The sequence below is a fragment of the Diceros bicornis genome, chromosome 24 (assembly GCF_020826845.1).
Source record: "Diceros bicornis minor isolate mBicDic1 chromosome 24, mDicBic1.mat.cur, whole genome shotgun sequence".
Taxonomy (NCBI): Eukaryota; Metazoa; Chordata; class Mammalia; order Perissodactyla; family Rhinocerotidae; genus Diceros; species Diceros bicornis.
Window position 1 is genome coordinate 49678643 of NC_080763.1, and position 19861 is coordinate 49698503.

Below are 19861 nucleotides of genomic sequence, written 5' to 3' on the forward strand. Positions count from 1 at the left end.
TCCCACATACAGCAACTAGAAGGATGTGCAACTATGACATACAACTATCTACTGGGGCTTTGGGGAAGAAAAAGCGAGGAGGATTGGCAATAGATGTTAGCTCAGAGCCGGTCTTCCTCAGCAAACAGATGAGGATTAGCTCGGATGTTAGCTCAGGGCTGATCTTCCTCACAAAAAAATAAATAAATAAATAAAAATTTTAAAAAAAATAAAAAAAAGAGATTCCAAAGTTCATGTAGTGAGATTAAGAATGGAATTTTTTATTATTGGATATATCATCAACATACAAAACTGAACTGTAGTTCTATACATTGGTGATGAAAGAGACCATTTACACTAGCTCCAAACAAATACCTGGGAACAAATCTAAGGAAGGATGGGTACGACCTCCTCGTCAAAGATAATGAAATATCCCTGAGAGAAAGTAAACACTTGAAGAAATTAGGGATATTCATTGACTGGAAGAGCCAATACTGTTAAATGAACGTTGACGTTCCCCACATTGATCCATAAACCCCAATCCAAATCCCAGAAAGCTTTTTACAGAAATGGACAATCTGATTCAAAAATTTATACAGAAAAACAGAGGCCCAAGAACAGCCCGGACATCCCTGAGGCAGAGCAGCTGGAGTTCGAGGTCTCGTGCTACAGATCTCGAGACATACTACAAACCACTGTTCTTAAAATAGTCGGCCCTCCACATCTGCGGTTCCGCATCCCCGGATTCAACCAACCACAGATGGAAAGGCCTGTGATGGTTCCATCTGTACTGAACATGTACAGACTTTTTTCTTGTCATCATTCCCTAAACAATACAGTATAACAACACTTTACACAGCGTTTACATTCTATTAGTTATTATAAGTAATCTAGAGATGATTTAAAGTATACCGGAGGATGTGCGTAAGTTATATGCAAATACTACACCGTTTTATGTAAGGGGCTTGAGCATCCGAGGATTTTGGTATCCCCAGAGGTGAGGTGGGGGGTCCTGGAACCAATCTATTGCGGAGACCAAGGGACAACTGCAGTCTGGTCTTGGCACAAGGACAGGCAAACAGACCAAGAGAAGGGGTCAGAGACGCCAGCACCAGATCCACATGTACTGGGTTCGCAACAGCGGTGCCAGAACCGCACTGGGAGGGAGGGTCTTCAGCAGACGGCTCCTGGTCACCGGGACACCCAGTGGGAAGAAGCAAACTCTGGCCCTTTCCTCACAACAGACACACAAACCAACTCTTCCAAAATCCTAAACTCCAATGGGAAATGTAAAACCAAAAGCTTCTAGAAGGGAACATAGGAGAGTATTTCCATGACTTAAGGCAGAGAAAGATTTCTTCAGTGGGGTGCAAAAGCATTAACCATAAAGGAGAAGACAGATAAATTGGACTTCATTAAAATTAAGAACTACGTTCATCAAAAGATGCCCTCAAGGGACAGAAGGCAGCCAGGAGAGGGAGGTGATCTCCTGTGCGGACACCACCCCGCTCACACTGCTGACGGCCTGGATGCTACGGCAGAGCAGCGTGGGACTGCTGGACCCCAGGGTGTGCACACGCCAAGCGTCACTGGACCCTGGCAGGCAGGAGTTCCAGAGCTCCAGGGGCCCAGGCTGGCCAACACTGGCTACAGGCAGTCATCGCCACTCCAGCCTGTTGTGGGTTTGAACTTGCAACTTCATTCTGCCCAGTGATGCTGGGTACCTGACAGACGCTAACCAGCCATCCTGAGGCCTTCTCTTGACCACGTACTCTCTGTGTGGTGCCATGACGATGGACACACGTCATTACACATGTGCCAAACCCACAGAACGTACAACCCCAAGAGTGAACCCCAGTGTAAACCACAGGGTCTTGGTGATGACGATGGTCACCACAGGCTCCTCAGTTGTAACAATGCCCTACTCTGGTGGGGGATGTTGACAAGGGGGAGGCTGTGTGTGGGGGGGTGCGGATATGGGAAACTGCTGTACCTTCCTCTCAATTGTGCTGTGAACCTGAAACTGCTCTGAAAAATAAAGTCTATTCAAAAACATTTTTAACTCCTTGGTTGTCCCTGGGGAGGTGAGCAGAGGGGAGCAGAGGGAAGCGGGTAAATGTGGCCTGGGGAGCCTGGTGGCAGGAGGAGGGAGGGTCCCCGACTGCGCTGTGAGAAACAAGGTCCTCAGCTGAACCTGAGGAGAGGGACACGCTGAAGGGGTGGCTGGAGGGGCAGAAGCTCAGACTCTGGAAGCCCACCCCAGACCTGTGAACCAGAACCTGCTGTTAACAAGCCCTCGCAGGTGTGAATGCACAGTCAGAAGCCTGGGAGAGGAGAAGGGTCTGAAGGCAGCGGCAGCCAGGCCGCAGCCAGTCAGCCATGGGAGCACTCTGCAGACCTGTGTCCCTGCCCAGGGCTCCTGCAGGGATGACAGGTAACACCAGCTTCCTGGCTTCGACTCACCTGCTCACACACAGGCCTGCTGGCAGCTCAGCAAAAACCCAATAAATAACAAAGACTTAAAACCAGCTGTGGGCAAAAACGCACCTCCCACTGCTGCCTGTGTCACAAAAGGCTGCACTAACAAATCTGGACATATGGCTCTTAGGGAAACACACTGGCCCGGGTCACCTGCCTGGCAATGACGCCTGCCGTGGCCCAGGGACAGAAGGTCTGGAGAGCAGGTCTCTTCCCAGCCTGCCCCTCACACGCGTGAGACCCCTCTGTGAGTCGGGGAGTAGGGGTGCTGCGTGTAAGGCCTGGCATACCCAGGGGGGCGGTGGAGACACTGGGGGCACTGCAGGCAGTCCAAGGCAAGGAGAAGAGAGCAGGGCCTTCGCGTGCGCTCCAGGGGCTTGGAGTTTATGTAGAAGGAAAGGAGGCAGCACCAGGACAGGGACCGCAGAGCCAAGCCAAGGTGGCAGGGAGGGCAAAGGGGAAGGAACGAGAGAGGGGAGGTGAGAGCCCAGGCATGTCCCGGATGAGTCTGGGGACCCTGGCTGGGTGAGGGGGGAGTTGGTGGTGCTAGCAACCAGAGGAGGACAGAAAGGACCGTGTCACACCTGCACCCCCACCTGCCTTCCCAAAAGCAGCCATCCTGAAGCTGGCCTGGGGCGAGGCTGCTGAGGGGACCACTCACAGGCCCAGGGGCCGGGCGCTGGCCTCCCCACAACTTGCCATCTCGTATTTAATAGCTTTATGAGGTCAAAGTTACTGCCACAAATTCACTTGCTCAAGGTGTGCAGTCCAATGGTTCTTAGTCTATTTACAGAGTGGTGCAACCATCACTATATCTAATTTTAGAACATTTTTATCATCAAAAACAAACCCCAGCCCTTCAGCTATCACCTCCCCCAGCCCCTGGCAACCACTGATGTGCTTTCTGTCTCTGTGGATTCCCCTGTTCTGGGCATTTCGTACAAAAGGAATCACACAACACGTGGCCTTCTGTGCCCAGCTTCCTTCACGAGCGTCACGTTTCCGAGGTTCGCCCACTACCTGGTCCCTTTCTGTGGCTGAGTGACAGCCCACTGTGTGGATGCGCCCACTGTGCCCCCACTCATCAGCAGGGGATGTCTGGTTGCTTCCACCTTTGGCGAGAGTGCCTGGTGCTGCTGGGAATACGAATGTCACGCACAAGTGTGTGTGCAGACATCCATGCCTTTCTCGGCAGACGGGAGGAGTGGGCCTCCCAGGCCCAGGGTACCCGATTTGTCTGCAGGGGCTGTGCCGCTCTCCTTCCCACCTGCAGAGCACAAGGCACGGACTTGTCTGTCTAACTTGTCTGCACCACCTCATGACGAGGTTCCCGCCCCTTCTCCCCACAGGAGCATCTGCTCTGACCCACTGGGAGTGCAGGGGGGCTCCTGCAGGGGCAGAAGCAGCTCACCCCCTCATGCTTCAGCCACATTCCTGAGCCTGGCCTGCATACCTGCATCCTCAACAGCTGCAGGCCTCAACAGCTCCAGCGGCTCCTGTAAACCCTCAGGGGGCAGGGCCAGACCCTGACCCCGAGCTCTGTGTGCCCACCCTGCAGGGCCCTCCTCTGGCGTGACACAGTCCTCCTTAGAGCAAGGCAAGGCAGGCCTCTCACTGTTCCAGGACACCCATGGGTGCTCAGAGGATAAAGAAAGGCCAGGTGGCAACTAACACAACCCTGGGAGGTGGCAACTCTGGCAGAAGGAGGGCTGAGATGCGAGCCACAAGGTGGGCTCTATCGTTAACCTGCGTGGTAGACGTCAGCACTTAAAGCATACGTGTGCTTTAGACACACTTATGCTAAAATGATAAACTTCAAGATTTTAAAAAGACATTTTAACGAAAGACTCGGATACTGAAGGTCGACACACACCCACCCATGCACACTGTCTCCAGGACCCTCCTGGCGCTCCCCACTTAAACAGAAGCAGACAGCCAAGGCCACCTGCCAGCGAGGAAAGCCTGCAACAGACCAACAGACCACGGGAAAAGAGAGCTCAGAGACGACGGCTGCTTCCAACAAGAGATGAGAAGACACCACATCCACACACAATGGGATTTCACAAAAAGGAAGCATTCAGAGAACACAAAGAGCTCTTCGAATTAAAAACATGACAACAGAAACAAAGACCTCATTGAAAGATTATGTTTAGGCCTTCCCCCAAGGCAAGAGATAAATCATGCAGAAGAGGAAGGAAAAGACAGGAGGCAGGTCAGTGGGGCAGCAGAGTGGACACGACACACAGAGGGAGAAACCAGAGCGGCTTCGGAAGCTGTGGACGGAAGGCCTGTGGGTCCTCAGCACGGGGAGACCGAGTGAGAACAGAGGGAGGCACTGCAGGCCCCTGAGAACAGCCCTCCGTCACAGACGCAGGACTGGGAATCAGGGCACAGAAATGCTGGACTGGAACTCGGGAGGCACCGCCCTCCAAATTCTGGGGAACCAGTCTGCAACCTGGAATTCCGCCAGGCTTTCCCCAAGAGTGAGGGTGGCAGGAAGACCATGTTCAGATGTTCTCGGGTGCAGACGGCCAAAGTGGAGGGCCAGAAAGCCCCGGAAGGACTTCTTCAGGAAGGTGCAATGGACAGAATTCTGGATGCACGTGAACATCTGCAGGGCAGTGGGGAGCACAGGCCATGCTCATCATGCATGCACAGCCAGCTAAGCACAAGAAGAGGGCAGACCACACTCCTCTCAGAGAAGGGGAGGCTGGAGGATGGGGGGGAAGTCAGCAGGCCTCTGCACAGCCACCCACCCGCACCGCAGGACACTGGCCTGCCTACAACCGGACAACCACGGGAAGATGCTGAAGAGCGGCCGGCACAGTGCCCACTCCGTCCTCCCCAAGGGCAGAGGAGGGGCGGGTGCCCAGCTCTGCAGCTCCTACATCGGTGGAAGGCTACCTCAAGTCCGGAAAGCCCTGCACTCACCCTGACCGTTAATCCAACAAGGTGCTTCAATTAAACACAAACACCAAGTTATTGTAGTGACCGAGCCCAAGATAGGAGGCAGGCCGACCAAGAGCCAAGACAGGGGTACTCCAAGAGGCCCCGGAACCAAAGGATACGTGGTGTGCCTTCCGTCCGGCACACCAGGTAGAGGCAGGCCGCAATCACATGGGCCATTTTCCGGCCGCGGGTCAGGTGCTTGCTCACGGCCATCTTGAAGAAATTGAAGGCTGTGTCCAGGCAGTGTTGGTTCAGCTGCAGCTGGTTCCCCAGGTGATGGATCTGACGCCTCCCTAGGACACAACACGAAACGTTACCGCGGATTCCCAACTGTCCATTAACTGACAACTTTGTTAAAAATAAATAAAAGTGTCACATGACTGCCTCAGCAATTTAAGACTAAGAATAGAGGTTTGCCCTTTTCCTTTCATGTTTTTAAGTTCACTTTTTGCATGTGTTCCAGTAAAATTTTATGTATGGACACTGGGTGAGAATGTCCTATGATTTTCAGGCGCATGCAACTCTCTTCTCGTTGAACGGCATTAGTTCCAGCCCCGGGTGGGCATGGGTAGCGTGGTGCGTGTGTCTCTCTCAAGGACCCCCGAGCCCAAGGTATCCAGAAAAAGCTGTCTGGGCTGGCCAGCCTGCTGCTACTCTCCACTACTAAGCAATGTCTCCACAGACACAGCCTCCTGCCAGGGGACACATGCCCCCCCTCCCGCAGCTGTGTGCCCCAGTCTCCGCCTCCTGCTCCAACAGCCAGAGAGCTGGGTTATGCCCGCCCAGCCTTCCTTGCAGCACCCTGTCTGCCCCAGCCAGCAGGCCCCCACACCAGCCTCTCCTCCAAGAGCCGCTGCCTGGACAGGTTCCAGGCTCAGAGAGGAAGGCATTGTTCCAGCCTACTATGCACCATCCTGGCAAGGGCACGTGCCATCCCAGCTCTTTCACGGAGGGAGGGGGCGCCAGGCCCTCAGGTGGCCAGGATGTCAGCTGACCCCAGGACATATCTCACATACACATCTTCCTGGAGCAAGCCCATCCCATAAGCTATGGGCCAAAAGACAGCAGCAAGAGAGAAAGCAGACATGCTGGCCCCCCCTCAGGAGTACAGTGGGCCACGTGGTACACAGCGCAGAACAAAGCTGTCCAGGGGCCACAGCAAGAACACTGGTGAGAGCTGGAGAGGCAAGAGCTGTTTACAGCACCACTCTGGGCCCACCTCATATCCCCACTTCTGTCTGCTGTGTCGGCACGGCAGGTGGATGGATCCCACCACAGACTCCCAGTTCCAGCCAGCATCCTCTCTCTTCCGGCAAAGGCACCCTAGACCAGGCCAGGGAAAGAAGCCAAGGACCCCTGCTTTGTTCACAAAAAGCTAAGAGCCGATTCCCTGCTTTCTTTGACAAGGACGTGGGCTGGGGTAGGCGAGGGCTGTATGGTCTCCTCCAGTCTCATCTGGCTCACGGTCTGGCCTGCCCACCCCACACACGCTGCTAACAATGACCATCAGCCAAAGATGGGCACCCAGGGAGCCAGTGCCCCGAGGAACCGGCAGTCGGTGTGTGGTCTGACAGCTGGGGACAAGCCTGACTCTACCTCAGGGACCTGGTGGTCAGCATGCCCACAGAGCTCCCCCGACCTGCTGCAGCTCTGCTGCCTCAAGCACCCAACGGGGCCTGCCCGGAGCCCATGCAGCTCTGAGGCCTCCAGTTGGGCTGAACTGATGCAGGATCAGGGTCACTGTCCCCAGAGCTGGGGCCTAGGCAGAGCCAAGATCCTGACCGACTGGACAGAAAGACAACAGAGCCAATCGCTGCCTCTCTATCAGCACCACATGCTCAGCATGTCAAACAGATGAACACAGCCACCCCCACAGTCTAGTGAGGTTCTGATGGGAGACACACTATCGCTGGGTGCTTGCTCCCTACCAGCTCCTTGGTGCATGTTTGAGAACTCCCGTAACAAAAGGTGAGAGAGAGGTGGTCCCCAGAGGGCGCTGACCCGAGGCTGGGACCCACCCCAACCCCCAAACCCACAGGCTGGGGTTCCCCAGAGGTTTGAGGGGCTTAGAATTATTGCAGTAAGTTATTTTACAATACCTTTAATATACTATAATTCACATACTGCACAATTTACCCACTTAAATTGTACAATTCAATGATTTTAGTATATTCAGAGCTGTTTGACAATTACCACAATTTAGTACATTTTCATCATCCCAGAAAGAAACACTGTACCCATCAGGAGTTACTCCCCATCCCCCCAAATTCATGCTATTTCAGCAAGTACAACCAGTGGACTGAAGAAATCATGACACAGGCATGTGTGCAGTTTTTAAATGTACTAAGATGTTATTAATAAACACAAATTGATGTAGAACCAATTCCTAAGTAACTAACCATAGCTGACTCTCCTGAGGCTTCCTCCCAATAAATGAATGCTAAAAGTAAATGCATCAGCACAGAGGTGCCTTCAGAATTTCGACATTTTGTAAAAATAAGGCCTGTCTTTCCATTTGAGAGGTGGCTGAACAGCATCCTTCCAGGCCTGTGGCATGAGCACAGCAAGCGTGAAAACAAACACAGGCAGTGCTCGGCAGGGCAAGTGCCCCAGGGAATGTGAGGAAGGACGGCTGTAACTCACATTGCTCAAGAATCTGCAGATCCTCTGATCCACACAAAAGCCCCCAAGCCACAGGGCTCCCCCTGGAAGCCTCCTCTAGGCCAGGAGGACCTTCACAACGCCAGCTGGGCAGTGCAGCTGGCCTGGCCTGGAGACTCAGGTACATCAACAGGGCCACATGTCACATCTGTCCCCGCCTGGCCACACAGGAAGCCACTCCTTGTGATCTGATCTGGGGGCAGCCAGAAGCCGACAGGTGCCCTGCATGGGCTACAGATTAAAGGGTTCAATTTAAGACTCGCATTCATATAAACGTGAACAAACAACTAAGAATCATCCTACCTCTGCAAAAAACAGAAATGTGATGGGAAAGCTCAACAAGCAGACTGCTAACAGAAGAAAGCTTTCAGAGCCCCATTATATCCTCAAAATGTTATAAAAACTATCAATTCATAGAAAAGTATAAATAGGCTGTAATTAAAAAGACACAGTCCTTGAAAATTAAAAATATGATCACTGAACTTTTTATAAAACTCAAAAATAACCGAACAGGGAGAGTGACATCAGCATCATGGTGGAGTGAGCTCTTCCCTTAGTCTCTCCCCACTAAGATACAATGAAAAGGACATTTATAAACCAACAGAGGACATTCACACAACACGATAGACATCTGAAAGACCCACACAGCCATATGTCTGAAGGTGGAGGCTCTAGACTCCCTGGAGAAAGTGGAAGGAGGTAAGGTGATCGCCTCTCCCTCCCTGGCAGTGAGCTAGGGTGCAGGATCACGCATGCCTCTGAGAGGAGAAGGGGGAGGGGAAGCTCTCCAAGGAATGCCTTTGCTTTCCGAGTTGCCTCAGAGCCCATGGGAAAGCTCCACACAGAGGAGGCTGAGCAACTGGGGGTGTCTTCATCAAGCCAGCACCCCAGGAGGGCAGATAGCAAGCGCAGAGCGAGAACGCCCCCAGGATTGCACACGCAAAAGAAAGTGCCCCTCAACCCGCCCAGCGCACCAGCTTGGCCAGTCAGCCAGAGGAAGGCACCTCCCCAGAGTGCATACACATACATTTGTAAAGCAGCAGTGGTAAGCACGCAATTGCAGATGGGCCAACAGCACATATTCCAAAGGAGTGGCACAGAAGCCAGTGATCATGGCAGGCTGAGAATACAAAGCTCCTGCCCATCCCCAGTGGCGGCAGGGGGAATCTGTGACCAGATACTATCACTATGCGAAGGCACAAATCTACCCCATCAAATAGTAGAGGTATCTTAATAGTCCAGACCAGAAGGAAAATGACAAGCACCCAAAAATCAATCCTGAAGGCAGAGAAATTTACAATCTAAATGATACAGAACTCAAAATAGTTATCATAAAAAAACTCAACGAGTTACAAGAAAATTCGGACAGGCAGGTCAATGAAATTAGGAATAAAATTAATGAACAGAGGGAATTCTTCACAAAAGAGATTGAAACCATAAAGAAAAACTAATCAGAAATGTAGAAGATGAAAACCATAATGAATGAGATAAAGAAAACTCTGGAGTCCTTGAATAACAGAGCTGATACTATGGAGGACAAAATTAGCAATTTGGAAGACAGACACATAGAAATGCTTCAGATGGAGGAGGAGAGAGAACTAAGACTAAAAAGAAATGAAGAAATTCCCTGAGAAATGTCTGACTCAATTAGGAAACGCAACATAAGGATTATAGGTATTCCAGAGGGAAAAAGGAGCAGAGAGCTTGTTCAAAGAAATAATAGCTGAGAACTTCCCAAACCTGGGGAAGGAGCTGGAATTAGATGTAAATGAAGCTAATAGAACTCCTAATTACATCATTGTAAAAAGATCTCCTCCACAGCATATACTAGTAAAGCTGGCAAAAATCAATGACAATGAAAAAATATTAAGGGCTGCAAGGCAGAAGAAAATAACTTACAAAGGAACCCCTATAAGGTTTTCAGTGGATTTCTCAGCAGAAACCTTACAGGGTAGGAGAGAGTGAAAGGATATATTCAAAATTCTGAAAGACAAAAACTTTCACCCAAGAATACTCTATCCAGTGAAACTATCCTTCAGATATGATGGAGAATTAAAATCTTCCCAAATAAACAAAAGCTGAGGGAGTTCATCGCCACAAGACCCCCCCACACACACAAGAAATGATCAAGAAGGCCCTCATACCTGTAAAAAAAAAGAAAGGGTTTTTACAAAGCCTTCAGCAAGGAGATAAATAGGCAGACAAAGTCAGAAAATTGCAGCTTTCTATCAGAACAGGTTAGCAAACACTTAATTATAACATTAAAGATAAAAGGAAGGAAAAGATCAAGAATAACTATAATCTCGTCATTTTAACCACAAATTCACATCACAAAATGGAATAAGTTGTGACAATAACTTAGAAGGGGAAGAGGAAAGGCATGGAACCTGCTTAGACTAAGGAAATATGAGGCTATCAGAAAATGGACTATCTCATCTACTAGATTTTTTACACAAACCTCACGGTAACCACTAAACAAATAAACAGAACACAGACACAAACGATAAATAAAGAGAAAACGATCATAGCGAATCACCAAACTGAACTGGCAGTTGGAAATACATGGGATGAGAAACAAGGGAAATATGAAACAACTGAAAGACAAGTGATAAAATGGCAGCATTAAGCCCTCATATGTCAATAATCACTCTAAACGTAAATAAATTAAATTCTCCAATCAAAAGACATAGAGTGGCAGGATGGATTAAAAAACAAGACCCAACAATATGCCGCCTCCAGGAAACACATCTCAGCTCTAAACACAAACACAGGCTCAGAGTGAAGGGATGGAAGATGATACTCCAAGCTAATGGCAAACAAGAGAAAGCAGGTATAGCCATACTTACATTAGACAAAGCAGACTTCAAGATAAAAAAGGCAATGAGACACAAAGAGGGGCAATATATAACGATAAAAGGGACACTCCACCAAGAGGACATAACACTTATAAATATATATGCACCCAACACAGGGGCACCAAAGTACATAAGCAACTATTAACAAACCTAAAAGGAGATATTAACGACAACACAATAATAGTGGGGGACCTCCACACCCCACTTACATCAATGGATAGATCATCCAGACAGAAAGTCAACAAGGAAATAGTGGAATAAAACGAAAAACTAGACCAGATGGACTTAATAGACATACATAGAACACTCCATCCAAAAACAGCAGAGTACACATTCTTCTCAAGTGCACATAGAACATTCTCAAAGACAGACATATGTTGGGAAACAAGGCAAGCCTCAATAAATTTAAGAAAACTGAAATCAGGTTAAGTGCGCGCACTCCGCTTCTGGCGGCCCGGGTTCGGATCCCAGTCGCGCACCAACGCACTGCTTCTCTGGCCATGCTGTGGTGGCGTCCCACATACCGTGGAGGAAGATGGGCACGGATGTTAGCTCAGGGCCAGTCTTCCTCGGCAAAAGGAGGAGGATTGGCATGGATGTTAGCTCAGGGCTGATCTTCCTCGCAAAAAAAAAAAAAAAGCAAAATATCTTTGGGGACGGCCCTGTGGCGTAGCAGTTAAGTGCTCGCGCTCCGCTGCTGGCAGCCGGGATTCGGATCCCGGGCGCGCACCGACGCACCACTTGTCAGGCCATGCTGTGGCGGCATCCCATATAAAGTGGAGGAAGATGGGCACGGATGTTAGCTCAGGGCTGATCTTCCTCAAAAAAAAATTAAATAAATAAATAATTTAAAAAATTAAGAAAAAAAAGAAATCATAACAAGCATCTTTTCTGACCATAATGTTATGAAACCAGAAATCAACTACAAGAAAAAAGCTGGGAAAGGGACAAATATGTGGAGACTAAACACCATGCTACTGAACAACCAATGAATCACTGAAGCAATTAAAGGAGAAATCAAAAAATATCTGGAGACAAATGAAAACAAAAATACACCATACCAACGCTTATGAGATGCAGCAAAAGTGGTCGTAAGAGGGAAATTCATAGCAATACAGGCCCACCTTAACAAGCAAGAAAAATCTCAAATAAGCAATCTTAGACTACACCTAACAGAACTAGAAAAAGAACAACAAACAAAGCCCAAAGTCAGCAGAAGGAGGGAAATAATAAAAATTAGAGCAGAAATAAATGAAATTGAAACCAAAAAAAAACAGTAGAAAGGATCAATGAAACTAAGAGCTGGTTCTTTGAGAAGATAAACAAAATTGACAAACCCTTAGCCAGACTCACCAAGAAAAAAAGAGAGAAGGCTCAAATAAATAAAATTAGAAATGAAAGAGCAGAAATGACAACAGATACCACAGAAATACAAAGGATTATAAGAGAATACTACGAAAAACTATACACCAACAAATTGGGCAATCTAGAAGAAATGGATAAATTCTTAGACTCATACAACCTCCCAAAACTGAATCAAGAAGAAATAGAAAATCTGAATAGACAGATCACAAGCAAAGAGACTGAAACAGCAACCAAAAACCTCCCAAAAAATAAAAGTCCAGGACCAGAGGGCTTCTCTGGAGAATTCTACCAAACATTCAGAGAAAATTTAATACTTATCTTTCTCAAATTATTCCAAAAAACTAAGAAGAAAGAACATTTCTTAACACATTTTACGAGGCCAACATCACCCTGATCCCAAAGCCAGACAAGGACAATACAAAGAAGGAAAATTACATGCCAATATCACTGATGAATGTAGATGCAAAAATCCTCAACAAAATATTGGCAAACCAAATACAGCAATACATTAAAAGGATCATACACCATGATCAAGTGGGATTTATACCAGGGACACAAGGATGGTTCAACATCCGCAAATCAATCAATGTGATACACCACATTAACAAAAATGAGGAATACAAACTACATGATCATCTCAATAGACACAGAGAAAGCGTTTGACAAGATCCGACAACCGTTTATGATAAAAACTCTCAATAAAATGGGTATAGAAGGAAAGTACCTCAACATAATAAAAGCCATATATGACAAACCCACTGCCAACATCATACTCAACAGGGAAAAACTGAAAGCCATCCCTCTGAGAAATGGAACAAGACAAGGGTGCCCACTCTTGCCACTCCTATTCAATATAGAATCGGAGGTTTGGGTCAGAGCAATTAGGCAAGAAAAAGAAATAAAGGGTATCCAAATTGGCAAGGAAGAAGTGAAACTCTCATTGTTTGCAGACGACATGATTTTATATATAGAAAACTCTAAAGGATCCATCTGAAAACTATTAGAAATCATCAACAACTACAGCAAAGTTGCAGGGTACAAAATCAACTTACAAAAATCAGTTGCATTTCTATATTCTAATAACAAACTAACAGAAAGAGACCTCAAGAATACAATCCCATTTATAATCTCAACAGAAAGAACAAAATATCTAGGAATAAATTTAACCAAGGAGGTGAAAGACCTATACAATGAAAACTATAAGACATTGAAAGAAATCGATGATGACATAAAGAAATGGAAAGATATTCCATGCACATGGATTGGAAGAATAAACACAGTTAAAATGTCCATACTACCTATAAAGCAATCTACAGATTCAATGCAATCCCAATCAGAATCCCAATGACACTCTTCACTGGAAATAGAACAAAGAATCCTAAAATTCATAGGGGGCAACAAAAGACCCTGAATAGCTAAAGCAATCCTGAGAAAAAAGAACAAATCTGGAGGCATCACACTCCCTGACTTCAAAATATACTACAGAGCTATAGTAATCAAAACAGCATGGTACAAAAACAGACAAGCGGATCAATGGAACAGATCTGAAAGCCCAGAAATAAAACCACCCATCTACAGACAGCTAATCTTCGACAAAGGAGCTAAGAATATACAATGGAGAAAAGAAAATCTCTTCAATAAATGATGCTGGGAAAACTAGACACATGCAAAAGAGTGAAAGCAGACCATTATCTTTTGCCACATACAAAAATTAACTCAAAATTGATTAAAGACTTGAAGGTAAGACACGAAACCATAAAACTCCTAGAAGAAAATACAGACAGTACACTCTCTGACATCAGTCTTAGAAGAATCTTTTTGAATACCATGTCTACTTGGGCAAGGGAAACAAAAGAAAAAATAAACAAATGGGACTTCATCAGACTAAAGGGTTTCTGCAAGGCAAAGGAAACCAGGAACAAAACGAAAAGACAACCCACCAACTGGGAGAAAATATTTGCAAAGCATATATCTGACAAGGGGTTAATCTCCAAAATATATAATGAACTCACACAACTCAACAACAAAAAACCAAACAATCCAATCAAAAAATGGGCAGAGGATATTAACAGACATTTTTCCAAAGAAGATATACAGATGGCCAATAGGCACATGAAAAGATGTTCAACATGACTAATCATCAGGGAAATGCAAATCAAAACTACACCGAGATATCACCTTACACCTGTTACAATGGCTATAACCATCAAGACAAAAAAATAACAAATGTTGGAGAGGATGTGGAGAAAAGAGAATCCTCATACACTGCTGGTGGGAATACAAACTGATGCAGCCACTATGGAAAACAGTATGAAGATTTCTTAAAAAATTAAAAATAGAAACACCATACGACCCAGCTATCCCACTACTGGGTATTTATCCAAAGAACTTGAAATCAACAATTCAGAGAGACTTACGCACCCCTATGTTCACTGCAGCATTATTCACAACAGCCAAGATGTGGAAGCAACCCAAGTGCCCATGGACTGATGAATGGATAAAGATGATGTGGTATACATATACAATGGAATACCACTCAGCCATAAAAAAAAAGACAAAATTATCCCCTTCGCAACAACATGGATGGACCTTCAAGGTATTACGCTAAGTGAAATAACCCAGACAGAGAAAGACAAACACCACATGATTTCACTCATATGTGGAAGATAAACTAACACATGGATCAAGAGAACAGATCAGTGGTTACCAGAGGAAAGGGGTTGCGGGGTGGGCATAAGAGGTAAAGGGACACATTTATATGGTGACTGACAAATAATCAAAGTACAACTGAAATTTCACAATGTTATAAACTATATGACCTCAATAAAATAAAAAAGAATAACCGAACAGCAGAGTGGGCACAGATGAAGATTTAAAAAGTGAGCTAGGAGCTGGAGGAAGGGAACCTCCCAGCACACAGCTCCACAGGAGAAGGCCACCACTGGGACCCCTGGAGCGAGGCTCGCAGCTGACACCACAGGCCTCCGCCTCCCGACAGGGCACAGGCTTCTAGGCAAGGAGGACTATTAGAAATAAAGAGGGCACATCACAAAGACCAAGGTATGCCACGGGAAGAAATAACAATCCGCACGGTGTGGACTTGGTAACATAGCTTTAAAACAGAATAAAAACTGACAGAACTGATGGGGAAGGGCCAACGCCACCCACCAGAGAATTAATTCCAATGACTAACGGGAAAGGAGTGAGGGGACAGCACGGCAGCACTAGAACAAGACACTGCAGCAGGCGAGGTGAGCCAATGGGCACCAGGAGCAGCAGGCAGAGCTTTAAGGAGAAAGGGGGTAAGTGCAGAGCTACAAAGTATCTCCCTACAATACCCCCAGTAACCACGCACGTTAACACGCCCCCCCCCCTCCCAAAACGGACTCAGTTTCCCCGAGTCTGAGTGCGGGCTGGACTAAGTGACTTGTTTCAAAGGAACAGAGTGAACGCAGGTGACCCTTCATGGAGGAGCCTGGCAGTGACTGAGGCCAACATCACCTGTGACAAATCATGTGACTTCAGGTACATCCTGATATGGGGCAAAGAGAAGGGCATCCCACCTCTGTGGGATCCCCAACAGATTAAACTGTGGGGCCTTCTACATTACCTGCCCAGGACTCTTCAAATGTGTCCAGGCTGGGAGAAAGTGCCACAGATGGGAGGAGACTAAGGAAGGTGAAGCTTCATGCAGCCTGGGACCTGGAAGGGACCCCGAAGCAGGAGAGCACCAGAGGGAAGACTGGGACAAGGAGCCCAGGCGGCAGCGTCGTCAGCGGTCCTGTGCCGGGTGGATGTCAGGGCTTGGCTCGCTGTGCCAGGTCATGGAAGGTGTTTGTGGTGGGGAGAGCTGTTGAGGGGAGCGCTCAGAGGGCTCCCTCTGCAACCCTGCCGTACGTCTACAAGTATTTCTCAATAAAACCTTTAAAAACCCCATAGAACTAAAAGGACAAAGAGCTATCTCAAAAATTGCAGGATACAGCTAGACCAAAGCTTAGAGAAATGTACAGTTTAAAACACAAATATTAGAAAAAGAAAGCTTGAAAAAGTGATTGAAGCTTCCAACTTGAGAAGTTGAAAAAGAATAAACTGAACAGAAGATGCTGAACAAAGGGGATGACACAAAGCAGCATCCAACGAAAGTGAACAGAAGACCCCAGAGCAGACCCACACAGCCAAGCCGAGGCGGGGAGATGAGCACGAGCACCAGGCTGATACACGGGAAGATCAATTCAGGATCAATTCAGAAACAAGGGGTGAAGCGCAAACTGCCAGGGTCAGGAATGAAGAGGACACGCTAACACACGAGAGGAGGGCATATTAACGACTCTGGGACAGCAAAGTGGAAAGTGAATTACCGCAATGTTCAATAATGTGGAAAGTACACCTCACCAAAACTGACAAGAAGATATGGAAAATCTAAATGGTCCTGTTAAAATCCTATTAAAAAATTATATCTGTGATTAAAATCTTCTCACAAAGAAAACTCAAGGCTCAGATGGCTTTGCTAGTAAATTCTACCGCACATTTAAGGAAGAAACTGGTAAATCACACACTAGCTCTCACAGAGAACAGAGAAAGACCAATGTATCATGATCCAATCGGGTTTATTCTAGAAATGCAAGGTGAGTTTAACAGTCACAAAATCGATCAGTGAAATTCATCACATTAACAAAATAAACAGAAAAAACATATAATCATTTCAATAGATACAGAAAAGCATGGGACAAAATGCTAATATCATTTTTTTTTCTGCTGAGGAAGACTGGCCCTTAGCTAACATCTGTCTGTGCCAGTCTTCCTCTATTTTGTATGTGGGTCGCCACCACAGCATGGCCGCTGACGAGTGGTGTAGGTCCGTGCCTAGGAATCGAACCCAGGCCGTCAAAGCAGAGTGCATTGAACATAACCACCACGCCACGGGGCCAGCCCCATCTAACATTCTTAACAACAGGGAAATATCAACCACTTTCACATCAGGGTCGGGAACCAGACGAGAACATCCACCCCCGCCACTCTAGTCAACATCATAGTGCAGGTGTGGCAAAACAGCAATAAAAAATGTAACAAAGCCCTGAAAATACATGATACTTATAAAGACAGGAAAGGAAGAAGTAATAATGTCTATTCGCCAACCACATGACTGGTAATGAAGAAAAGAATCTATAAATTATTAGATTTCATAAGGAAATGGAGCAATTCTCTACAAATTGACGTATAGATTCAATGTAATCCCAACCAAAATCTGGGCAAGTTTTCTTTTGGAAACCAGCAAGCTGATTCTAACAGTTATTTTGAAATGCAAAGGAGCTAGAATAGCCAAGGCAATCTTGAGGAACACCAGAGCCGGAGAACTTAGACTATAACGCCACAGTAATCGGGACAACGTACCCCTGACCTCAGGACAGACAGACCGACATACGGCAGTTAGAGCATTATCTGTGGTGTCACACCAGAGTCAGGAATCGAATCACCGTATATGGTCGCTTGACGGATGACAAACGGACCAGTGCAGTGTGCCGGGGAAAGGATGGTCTTTTTGATAAATGGTGCTAGAACAACCGGATGTCCACATTGAAAAATGGAAACCTCAACCCCCACTTCACACCATAGGTAAAAAATTGATTTGAGGTGGATCACAAACCTAAATGCAAAATATAGAACAATAAAGCTTTCTCAATAAAAACACAGGACAGCATCTCCAGATCTTGGGATAGACAAGAAGTTCTTAAGTCACACAAAACCCCTAACCATAAAAAACTGATGTATTGGGACGTCATTAAAATTAAGAAATTTCTGTTCATCAAAAGACAACATTAAGAAGTGAAAAGACCAGCCCTCAACTGAGAGAAGGATTCAAAATATGTATCTCCAACAAAGGACTCGAATCCAGAATACATAAAGAACTTCCACAAACCGGAAAGAAAAAGATAATTCAAATTTTTAGAAAACTTCTGCAAAAGACACGATGAACAGGCACCTCACAAAAAGATCTCCAAACGGCCAAAAGGCATACGTAAAGGTGGCTGCCACAACTACTCACCAGGGAAAGCACACTAAGTCACGTGAGTACTCGGCACGTCCACCGGAAAGACTAACATTGGAAAGACTGACTCGCTCAGGAGCTCCCAGACCCTCCCACGGTGAGTGCAGGTGGGAGGGCAGATCGTACAACCACGCTGGAAAACGTTTGGCCATATCCACTGAAGATGCCCCCAAAATCCCACTCTCAAGCACGTTCCCATGAGACGCTGGCGCCCGTGTCCACTGAAGGAGGACGTACAGGAGTGTGCATGGCAGCCCTAGACACAGCAGCCAAAATGGACCTCTGACCATCCCCCGAGAGGAAAAGCAGACACACAACTGTGTCTCTCACATGAGGAAGTTCTGCACGGCAGCAAACAGACGAACCGCCAATCTGCAGCCAAGGACATTCTCTGAGTCCAACTGTCTCATGGAGCAGAAAACAAGCAAAACCAACCTGCAAGAGGCAGCTTTCTGGGCACAAGAAACACGTCCTACCTTAATCTGTGAGGCGCACCTTACTCCCCACAGACTTATCCAGCAGGTCACTTAAGGTCAGTTCACTGTACATGTGTTATACCAAGAAAAACAGACACAAAAGAATAGAAAAAAAATTTCCCTGAGAAATGTCTCCCAAAAGAAAGGGCTCATCAAGTCAGTCAGTCAAAAAAGCTGCAGCCTCATGGCACTCCAGAACCCCAAAGACAGAGAAGACCCCAAAAGGTCCCAGTTAAGAAAGGACAAGAGACTGAAACTCAGACTGGGGTTCAACTCCCTCACTAAGGACACTGGATGGCCACTGCCCACTTTCAGGGGGACCCCTGCTCCCAACCCCACCAGCACCCCCGGGGGGAAGACAAAGCCCAGTCCCACACGTGGAGCCCAGAGCTCCTCTCTCTCCGACCCGCTCTAACCACGACCTGAGCACGTTCCCAACAAAAGCAGAAAGGACCCATGAAAGGGACAGGTGTGGGCACAGGAGCAAAGGGAGGGAGGGGGAGCTGGCCAGCCTCCACGTGCAACCCCAAATGATGGGGGGTCCGAGCTGTCAGCACGTTCCATTTCCAACTTTCTTGTTTTCCAAGAAAGGCACCACAACTGAACAAATAGGAACAGCTGAAGCTAAATTCAGAGATTTCAACCAAACCCACCAGGCTGGGGTGGGCGGCGGGCAGTGAAAGCAGCGGAAGTCTTCCCCGGTGGGAGGACGCGGACGAGCTCAGCCACCAAGAGAAGCACGTCTCTGTGAACACGCCCAGGTGACTACTGAGAGAGGTGACACCACGAATAACCCCACACCGGGCAGCAGCGGAGCAGGCAGACACGGAACAAGAAGGAAAAACAGAAACACAAACGCCTTTCAATCAGCAACGGCAGGAAAGGTTTTTTAAACAGATAAATACACAACACGAAATAGGAGGCAGAAACAGCCCCAGCTCATCAGAACTGCACCAGTTACGTCTCTCAGAGAACGTGTGGAAAACATGCTAGAATCTGCCCTTTATCCCTCCCCTAGAGCTACAGAAAGTGACAGCAAGGTGATAAAATCG

The 19861-nt window shown here is 47.1% G+C and overlaps 1 protein-coding gene across 7 annotated transcripts in view; it reads right to left on the bottom strand.

Moving 5' to 3' along the window:
- Positions 1-19861, bottom strand: part of BRF1 (BRF1 RNA polymerase III transcription initiation factor subunit) — a 69987-nt gene that overhangs the window by 36964 nt on the left and 13162 nt on the right. For 5 of the 7 annotated variants that reach the window (XM_058567873.1, XM_058567872.1, XM_058567875.1 and 2 more), the window contains one exon: positions 5526-5699. The exons of 1 other annotated variant lie outside the window; for it this stretch is intronic. In XM_058567873.1, the coding sequence (XP_058423856.1) occupies positions 5526-5699 (174 nt within the window). The remainder of the gene's footprint in view (positions 1-5525; positions 5700-19861) is intronic. One more of the 7 variants, XM_058567879.1, reaches the window with a different exon arrangement.